General features: G+C 34.1%; 1 protein-coding gene across 1 annotated transcript; it reads left to right on the top strand.

Moving 5' to 3' along the window:
• Positions 1–4,276: 4,276 nt before the first annotated feature.
• On the top strand, positions 4,277–7,178 carry LOC147295735 (basic helix-loop-helix (bHLH) DNA-binding superfamily protein). Its single transcript, XM_086233304.1, has 7 exons — positions 4,277–4,750; positions 5,271–6,042; positions 6,137–6,277; positions 6,379–6,450; positions 6,582–6,650; positions 6,784–6,822; positions 6,945–7,178. The coding sequence occupies exons 1-7, from the start codon at positions 4,392–4,394 to the stop codon at positions 7,107–7,109; spliced, it is 1,617 nt and encodes a 538-aa protein (XP_086089430.1). The 5' UTR covers positions 4,277–4,391; the 3' UTR covers positions 7,110–7,178.
• Positions 7,179–11,119: the final 3,941 nt, after the last annotated feature.

The raw sequence follows: 11,119 nt of genomic DNA, 5'->3' as shown, positions 1-11,119 counted from the left end.
TATATATATATACATTATCTCCTATTCGTTTTCATATAGATTTGTTTAAAGGTCGCGTGCTATCGAACGAATTTAGCTTGTCCTGTCCAATCTAATATTTGGAAAAGTAGGAGGAGACTCGTGCTCTCCATGGACGCGTGTCGAACAACCCTTGTCAATTAATTGCCATGGATGGAGCTTTTTCTCAGGAAAGTAATTGAAACATGTCCAAGAAAGCTAGAAACGACAATGGCTGCCACTATAAAAGCTTAATGGACCTCTTATCTTATTGAGTTTTAATTAGGCACTCATGGACATATATGGTCGTGTGAGTCTAGCTAATTCGATCACCTAACTTCACAAAGGGCTCATTTTATTTTTATATAAATTTTTGTTCAGAGACGTACGTTTTTCTGGTTGAGGTGCTTAATTTGCTAACTAATTAATGTGACAGTGTGTACAGTGTATGATATGATATGATATGATATGATATGATATGATATATATATATATACTTGGCATAATCCCGAGCATACCTCTCCAACATTGGCGGAATCTTAAGCGCGGTTGGAATTGGATGTTGTTGAATGTTGATCCAAAAATAATAAAGTTCCATGTCGTTGCTTTTTTGCTTAATAATAATCCAACAATTTGCGACATAATCTTTAAAGGGTCAATCTAGCTAGCTAAGTCGCTCGAGTTCCATCAACAACAGTAGCGCATGGACCTAAGCTCTAGCTATATATGTATATATATTTTATTATATGGTGCCTTAACTTTTCCTAATAAGTGGCCTTTTCTGTTTGGTTGGTTTCGCCGTCAGGTCTCTAAAGTCACCAAGGTTTTATACACACACACACACAAAGACTACAAAGTTTGCCGACTTAATTTTGTGTTCCACTGCGCTACTAACGCAAAAATTATAAGGCTGCTTGTAGCTAGTTGGCGCTTTTGAGGGAAAATACATATATGAGATTTGCTAATAGGAATTAATTGATGTGGATTGGCTTAAAACTAGAAAGTCATATATTCCATAATTCAAATTAATTAACTTCAAATGAAACAAGAGCTAGCTTCATATATGATGAATATTGTGAAAAAATAGTCGATCTACTTCAATACCTGAATTAAGTATGGCATGCATATGTGCAATTATGCGCCGCGTACTTATCATGACATTTGTTTTATTTTTGGGTATTTGGTATAGGTGCATGACATCTGTTACTATTAATGTGATCGATCAGGGTTATATCCAATGAAGACACATACAGGGGATCAATGATACTTGTAGGATGCGATTTATTAGAGGATGAATAAGGCTTAAGCTAGCTATATGGAATCAAAGGATTTGAAATCAAATATATATTTGTATAACTGGGAGAGTGGGAGGAGCTTTCCTAAGGTCAAGTATGTGATGCATATTTTCTAAGATAAAATATTGTATAGTACACGTATAGATCGATATGAAATACTGTTAATTAGAATATGTACATAATGGGAGTTAGCCTTCTTTCCATTCAAACCTTACCCATCCATATATATCTTTAATCTATACCGCTTGTATGTCCAAGTCATATGATCTTTTTACCAGAAAGATGAAGGTAATTACTAAGCCAACAGGTTGGTGGTTATCATCGTCAATACCTCATTTCATATCATTTAGGTGGCTACAATTTCTCCGTGTCGTTAATTGCGCCATTAGAAAAGCAATTGGCATGCAATTATTATATATACTAATTCTAAAATTGAATATAATATCATGAACTTTTCAATGTCATTATTGTCCAAATATGAAATCAATATATAAAAGTTAATATAACGCCGCCTAACCTATGATATGTACGTATTTGGTCCCCCCACCTAATCAAACTTTCCACTCCAAACCTAGAGACTACAGAGAAGAAATAAAAGATACAAATTGGGTGGGTATTGAACCTCTAGCTAGAATTTAATTTAATTTAATTTATGTGACTAAGCAATATTGCAAAAGTAAATGTACATCACTCATATATATATACAGCCTTAATTAATCGAGTGGCAATTAATGTTTAGTGAAGAAACCAAAAAGATACTTCCTTCCGTAGCCAATGAAACATACATATATAATGGGGGAAGAAGAAAGCAATATTTCAAAAAGGTAGAAAATTCAGCAGTGGAAGTCGATGTAGAGTGATGCAGAGTGCCACTTGATAAAAACACCCACCAACTAGACCATGTTCACTGACCTGTGTGCAAAGGCCAAACAACACCAACTTTCATTTAGAAGGATCACATTAATTAATTTATTAATTAAAACAATAAAGTAAAAGATACTAAATATATTAATTAGTTATTAAGTAAAGGATTTTAATATCTGACCATTTTATATATCGTCAAAGGGACCATGGTCACACTCAGATATTGTGTTGATCACTAGTCACAGCTTCTGGTGAGATATATATAGAAATGGTAGAATATATATGCTTCATTTCAACTTAAGAAAATGGATAAGGGAAATTTGGAATTTACTTAATCAATTAATCCAAACATTGTGCGGGTGCGTGTTTTGTTCTATTACCTAGGGCTAGCTGTAAGGTCATGTAAACATTGACCATTGACAGAGACTTTTGCAAATTGGCCTGGACCATGGTATACATATCATGTATGCTTGTTGTGTAGCTGTCATTGAACAAACAGAGATCGAGAACAGTACATACACACAAATACACAATTGGTTAATTTAATTTGCTTTTAATTTGTATTAGAAGTATATATGTATTGTCTGTAAATTTCAAGTCATCTATTGAAGATTATATATTGTTTAAACTAGCTTGTAATTTTAGTAGTTGAGAGCATTTGTGTGTATACTGATCCAATATAATTAAATATACACGCAAATGCTTAATAAAATAGATCATGATCAACTGGCCATATCGATCAGTATAAGTGGACTTATTGATTGATAGTAATCACTAAATTCAAATAATTAATGTGTACTCTTCAATACAGAAAAGCTTAATCCTTGAAATGATAGATGGATGTCCGGAAAGGCGTTGACATTACTATTGTTGGAAGCAAGACTGCAAGAGTGCCCAAAAGAACACCCCGACAATGTTCCCTGACTTGCCTTGACAAAATAAAATTGAACCAAAAAGAAAGTCGCTATATATAATGATCGGCCAGGTTTTTCTGGTATACAATTAATTGCAACTAATAACCCTTAAGTAGAACCTTAGGCGCACACGCAGACGCGCACGCACACACACACACACACATATATTTGATCAGGTATGGATGAGCACACATGCCAACGTGTCACCGAGTGCTTGGCGAAGATTTTTTAAAACAGACGAGTGCTGCTTCATTCACCTGGTTTTGAGGGTATAGGCCGATAGGTTCACCATATCCCTTCTAGAGTATATAATGGCTTTTGTGGAGACGTTATATTAGAATTTAACTTTGAAATTTTGGGCTCCGCTATAACATAAACACTGACAAATCAAATTTAAGCGCTCGGTGCAAACAAATTTTACACTACTGAGGTGCTGAGTGCAAATGTGCATGAATTGACTAGTATATATATATATATATAAATGCAAAAGGACTGTATGCAAATTAAGTAGCTCACCTCCCCAGAGGCACCCAATTAAGTCGCCAAAAGCCCAAAAGAAAACCAAAACGCTAGCAAGCAAGCTTTTTTTGAAAGACAATTCCATTCAAATTGGCTTCAAGGAAGTGACAAATGCTTTGGTCATCTCACATCCTCTAATTCTAATAGTTATGAAGATTATATCCAAAACAAGAAGAGGATTTAAATTTTAATTTCTGCCACCACAAACCGATAATTATACTGAGATCGAATTGATCCTATTTTAGCTCAAAAGTAGTTACGAATCAGTAGTGTACGTGTCATGCGCCTTATCCATATGACAAAATGCATTAACTATTTTTGCTAAGTGATAAAGAAAAAACAATAGATGAATAGAGAGAACGGTACAGTCTCCCACACTCCACATGGCCACAACACTATAAGTCTATAAACACCACATATATATAATATGAACGAAATTAAAGGTGTCCAAATTAAGACTGAATTAGATAGCAAACCCTAAACCAAACTCTTGGGTGCATGTTGTACTGTGTTGGGAATTGGTGGCCCAGAAAGCTCCGTATATACATTAATAATTGCCCACGAAGGTTAGTGGAAAACTCAGGCGCCATATTTTATTGTCTCTCCTATAATTGATAAAACCTACAAACCCCTACGTCACCACCCAATGGATGTATATATATACATGATATGATATGATCGATTTAATAGGACCTTCATAAATTGAAACCCTCCACCACACCCAGATAGAGATCGAATTGAATTAAAGCCAAAAAGACTAAAAGAGCACTAAGCATACACCACCTCCATTACTTGATTAAAAATGGCTGAAGAATGCAGAGACAGTACTTCTGTTGCAATCTGTTCCTCTACGCAAGCAAACTGGTGGGATCCTCATGCAGCTGCAGCGGGATCTTTTTCTTCATGGAGCAACCTATGGCAGCAGCAGCAGCCGCCGCCGCCGCAGCACGCAAACCCAAACTCCAACTCTTCCAATTGTGATGATCATGATCACGAGGATGTTTCAATGTCCACTTCCTTTACCAATGCCTCCAACCACTCAAGCCTCAGCGTTGACTCCTCTCGCAGACTTGTTGACCAGCGTACTTCTGCTTCTTCCAACGATGACTTCATTGGATCAGAACAGGTTTCTGATAACCAAATTTGGAGCCATGTTTTGTTGTAAGTACCTTAACTGTATATCAAGCCACATGTATATATATTAGTGCCCTTGATGTTTGTTTGATTGCGAGTTTAGTGGAAAAAGGAATCTTTTTAGGGTTTAGCAAATAAACGATCAAAAAGAAAAAAAGGGTCCTCATTTTGTGTGTAGGTATCTACTTAGAGCAAGGTTCGCAGGTTAATAAATTAGGTTTATCCATTTTATTTTTCCAATTAATCTGCTTCTTTGGTTTCTTTCTTTCTTTCTTTCTTTTTTTTCTTAAGAAGGAAAATTTTAGCAACACGTACTTATTGTTTCTGATGTGTTATTAAGGACACTAAGGAGTGACTAATTTCCTAGGTTCTGACGCAAATTAAGACTTTTTTATTAGTAAAATTTAGATTCATATATTTCATATACAACTTTGGTCGATCTATCTTTAAATTTATGATAACCTGCTAGCTCGATCATATACATCACTGATTAATTTTGGTTGAACCATATATATATATATATATATATATATATATTTATGTGCAGAAACGTCGGAAACAATGAATTGCACAACAATCAAGATGTCGGAGAGAACTTCCTTGATGCACTCTCCTCCTCCAAGAGCATGTCAACTCATGCCATGTATGAACCTGCTTATTGCGACTACTTGAAGAAATTGGACAACACTAGCCGCACTTGGGAGTTCACAAACTCATCATCATCAGCTGCAACATCTAATTTCAGCAACAATTTCGAAAAGCAAATAAATGGTTTTAGCCAGGACATGATTCACGAGAACGAGAGGCTGACCAAGCTAGTGAGCACATGGTCCATTGCGCCGCCGGAACCAGCTGATCAAGGAGTCGATCATCGCCAGTTAATCATGAATCCTCAACTACTAACATCCAACAATATCATATCTTTGAGTCCTCCAATGGATCATGATCATCAGTACTCACAACCCAATCTTTGTCATTCAATGGTTGAAGCTCATGCTGCACCAGGAGCTTTACATGGAAGGCCATCATCATTTGCTAATACTAGCAATATTAATACTGAATATCAGATTCATGGCCTCAACAGCGCAATGGGTTCAGATCATAACCACAAATACTACTACGGAAATGGAATATTGCCCGATTCGTACTCTTCATCCAACAGCACCAGTAGTGCCAGAAATTTTGCAGATGTTATATCTTTTAGTAGTCGACTAGGAAAGCCCTTGATGGATATTCATGCACCAAATAAGCCCTCTTTCAAGTCTTCCAATTTGCCTGATCATTCTAAGAAGCAAAGACAGCTCCAAACTTCTGCCCCGGTAAGCTGAATAATTAATTTTAATTCCCTAAATTAATATTAATTAGTACCTTCAAAATCTCCATTAATTAATTCATAACTTTATTGTTATATAGGCAAGGATCAGTGGGAGAGGACAAGGAACTGCAAATCATGAAGGAAAGAAGAAAAGAACGGAAGCAGCTGACACATCAGATCAAACAACAGTTTTGAAAAAGCCTAAGCAAGAAAGTTCTACAGTTTCATCGTCTGTAAAGGTAAAAGAAAAAAGGCAAAAGACAGAGAAAAATCATGCTCATTGTTGTGTTGGATTAACTTTTTGCTTATTTCTTTAATTATTATGTATTTCCATCAACAGATGCAGGCACCAAAAGTCAAGCTTGGGGACAGGATCACGGCCCTTCAACAAATCGTGTCTCCATTCGGAAAGGTACGTAATTAGAGCAATCACAATAACTGTTTAATTTAAACTTGATTATATTTGTTTTTCAGACATAATTTTTTAAGCATTAATTGAACACCATCATCATAATCTTATATATTGTGGTCAATTAATTTCAGACTGATACAGCATCGGTACTATATGAAGCGATTCAGTACATAAAGTTTCTCCAAGACCAAGTGCACGTGGTACGTATATATACATTATTATCATACTAGCTCGATCTCTTTTTAATTATCTGTTTATCAGGAACAATTTTTTCCCTTAATTCTGTCTAGTTTTTCTGAACATGCATCTCACTTTTTTTTTTTTTTTTGGCAGCTATTGAGTAACCCGTATTTGAAGACAAATGCACACAAGGTTATATATGCGTACATATTAATCACATACTTGTAGCTAGGCCTGTTTATACTTCAACAATTAATTATTTGTAGCTATGTATGCTACTTAATTAATTAATGTTGGTACGCTAATTATTTCAGGAGCAATGGGGAACTGATAGAAAAGATTACAGGGGAGACGCAAAGCTTGATCTCAAGAGTAGAGGCCTATGTTTGGTGCCTATTTCATGTACGCCTCAAGTTTATCGTGAAAATACAGGATCAGATTACTGGACACCAACTTATAGAGGGTGTTTGTATAGATAAATATTCATCAAGTGCATACATGGATACTCGATCTATATTTCATATATATATGTTTTCTTAATTAGTACAGTCAATTAATGCATACTTTTTAGAAACAGTACGTACGTTTATATAAACATACGTATGATCTTCTCAAAAGAATGGGGACTATCTTTGTAACTCTTTCTCTATATATATATAATGACTAGCTACCTTCTTAATTAACTGATTAACGGTCACTTCGATCTTTAAAGGAATTTAACACCATCCCTTGGGATTATTCTCAGTATATATTGGTGTTATGAAGTTCATACTATAGAAGAGACATATATTGTTTAAAATGTAAAAATTAAAAAAATTTATTTATAGAAATTACCTAATGAAAAGGTTTTCATTTTTTTTTATATAAATAAAAAGATATAATTAAGAGGAAAGTGGAATTAATGAAGATGAAAGAGGTGAGTAAAGAATAAGAAGCACAACGTACAAATAAGAATTTAAAATTATTTTGTGATCGATCACTTAATATTTATAAACTTTTCTATTTCTTTTCTCGATTAATAGGAAAGACTGCAGGGGTGGAGCTAGAATTTGTAGTTTGAAGGGGCCAAAATTAAAAAAAAAAACATTGAAGGGGTCTTTGACAAAAACAAATCAGATCGATGGGCCGGGGGTCTTTATGATATTACATAGTAATTATTTTATTTAAGAGAGAATTGTAAAAGGTGTTGGGGGCATTGGCCATTGTTGGTCTGGCTGTGGCTCCGCCCTGGGAAAGAGATTAATTAGAATAAAAAAGAAAAATACTTAGGTCACCCTTTTTGGGTACTCAAGGTCACCCCACCCTCTTAAATTTTAATTTTGTTAATGTCGATGTATGATCAGAACTTCACTTTTTTGAAAACATATTAAAGATCATTTCTGTAAAAAATTAAATTTATCGGAAATCGTTTAATTATATAAATGTTGTTAATTAAATAAAAAAAATAGATGGTTTTCAATTAAAGAGTGATTTTTTTACCAAAACGTTGATTTTTTGTTTTGTTTAATTGACAACAGTTATATAACTAAACGATTTCCGATTAAGTTAATTTTTTTTAGAGAAGATCTATAAAGTGAACGGTTTCGATCATATGTCGATATTGCCGAAATTAAAATTTGAGGGGGTGGAGTGACCTTGAGGTACCCAAAGGTTGACCCAAATATTGTTCAATAAAAAAACAAGTCTTTCATACTAGAAGGCTAAGTCATGTCAACTGGTATTTGGAGACTCTGTTAGAAAACATCATGGCTTCTTGGGCCCGATAGTATAAATGGTGTTTTGCTTGGAAGTCAATGGTTTCGATCTGACCTGACCTTCTTCGATCAGTTCTTTTGTGATTCTTTCAAATCAGAAAAAAAAAAAAAAAAAAAAAACCACGTTTTCCTAGCTAGCCAGCTGCTTTTAGACTTTTAGTTGTTCAACAGCTAGCTAACTAAACTATATATAATATACATGCATTGCATTAATCAAAGGCGCGCGAACCACTTAAACTTCATAGTTAACAAAACCCAAAAGGAATGTGTAATTAATTATTTTCTTTCACACCAATACTTGAACGTACGTGTACATTATATGAAAAATAGAGAAAAACGTACAGTTAGTTTTAGTACATATCTAAATTAACTATTTTGTTTTCTAAAAAAACAAAAACAAAAACAAAAAACTATTTTGTTTATGCCAAACCCTAGAATCAGGCTTGTAATTTCCTCTATAATGTAAGTAAAACTTGTTGAGAAAATAGATTTTTTTTTTGTTTGACTTCTTAGGTGGCACCTTCAGGCTGATCAGTAGTCGCTAGAATAATGACTAAAATCATGATGCATGAATAAACCATTTATCCATATACACTCTCCTTTTCCAAATGATCAACAGAATGATCACCAAATTGTTGAATGCGAAATGGTGGAGGACTAGTACTTGCAATGCGCTTTCAAGTTGGCCACTCACACTTCTCACATGCACTTTGCTTTGTCTAAGATAGGGCGTCATCATGAAGTACAAGATAATAATATATACTTTCCGAAATTACAATGGAAATAATTTCTAGAAACAATTAAGTTGACAAAGTACAAAAGTGAATACAGTACAAAAGCAACGGTCAAAGAGAAGATGAGCATATGATTAAAGTGCAAGACTCATCAGAATGGTGGTACGTGCACTTAAACATATATGTTAGTGGTGCTCTAGTACTGCGCGCTCTTCAGTTTTCAATGACAGCTAGAGGTGACTCGAGGTCTATTAGAACGAAACAAATTAATATGATGTGCTATAGCTTCAATTCCCAGTGCCTGATCAAATCATTCAAAACCTCATCATAATTAATTAATATGATTAACTTCCCAGTTTGTACTATGATATCATTATTGTTTTTGTTCTTGAGTTTGACTAATCCTTTTTGATGGCCAGAATAAAAGCTACAGGCTTGCAATCTCCCAATTAATATGGTTGTGTGGACTTTGGCAAAAAAAAAAAAAAATGGTTGTGTGGAAGACGTACCATATATATATGATATACTCTTCAATTTGGTATAGAGTTTAAAGGTGGTCATATTAATCAGAATTTTTATAGAAGTTGTTGCATAATATATATATATATATATATACAAGCTCTTTCTATTGAGGTACATCTCAACTTATTTATGTTGAAGTATACCCTATTAGGGCCCACACGAGTCGTTTTGTGTCGATCCGAACCGTTAATTTTTCTCTATTGATAGATCATCCTTGCAAAAAATTAACCAAATCTGAAATCATTTGTCTGTCTAACTTTGATCAAACAAATGGACGGTTTCATCGAAAATATTTGGTTCATCCATTTATTTGATTAAAGTTAGACAGACAAATGATTTCCGATTTGACTAATTTTTTGTAAGAATGATCTATCAATGGAGATGTAAAAAATGAACGGTTCGGATCGACACAAAACGACTCGTGTGGGCCCCAATAGGGTATACCTCAACATAAATAAGTTGAGGTATACCTTATATATATATATATGCTCATTCTATTGAGGTATACCTCAATTTATTTATGTTAAGGTATACCTATTGGGACTCACACGAGTCGTTTTGTGTCGATTCGAACCATATATTTTTTACATTTTAATTGATAGATCATCTTTGTAAAAAATTAGCCAAATCGAAAATTATTTATCTATCTAACTTTGATCATATATATATATGTACACATAAAATTGATCATCACCAAATAAGTAACCTCGATTGTAATACGGACAATAATTTCCTATGTTGAACCCATAGGATCATGTGATTGAGGAATATATAACAAAATCAGAAGCTGATTTCGATTCTACTATGCTAAAATAATACTCTATAGTTCCCTCTCATTCTTGAGGAGTAAACGGAGGAGATTATATATTCACCAGAATATAATTATATATACGGCAGATTTTGATAACCAATGGTGTTCTTTTTTGGGTCAGTGATAACTAGTGTTATAAGCTTACAAAAGCCACCCGGCCAAAAAAAAACTTACAAAAGCCCAATCTCAACCTGTATATCAAAGACTTCAAAGGCCCAAAGTCATGCCTTATGAGCTTTCAAAATTGCAGCAATTGATTAGGCCCACAAGTACTTATCAATCACGTTACAGGTCCAACTTCTTTTGGGCAAACCTAAAGTCTTAACGATGTTAGCCCAATTAATTGGAGACTAACCCTTTTTATCGGTTACATTTGGCAAGTTACTAGTTTCTTCCTTATTTGCACATCAGTAGTGCTAGACATCCCATATTTTTATACCATAATTTCATACCCCCTTATGTGGCAACTTACGTGGCATTCATGCATTGAACACTAAAAAAAAAAAAAAAAAAAAAAAAAAAAAAACTTTGTCCAGTAAAATAATTACACGTAAGATGGTATAAAAATATGGTATAAGAATGTGGTAAATATAGCATTATTCTTTGCCCATATAGATTATTTTCACTTTTATGGGTATTTTGGTCCAAAACTGAAAATTTTATTTTCT

The sequence above is a fragment of the Dryas octopetala genome, chromosome 2, assembly GCF_963921425.1.
Source record: "Dryas octopetala chromosome 2, drDryOcto1.1, whole genome shotgun sequence".
Taxonomy (NCBI): domain Eukaryota; kingdom Viridiplantae; phylum Streptophyta; class Magnoliopsida; order Rosales; family Rosaceae; genus Dryas; species Dryas octopetala.
This window is presented reverse-complemented; position numbering and strand designations above follow the sequence as displayed.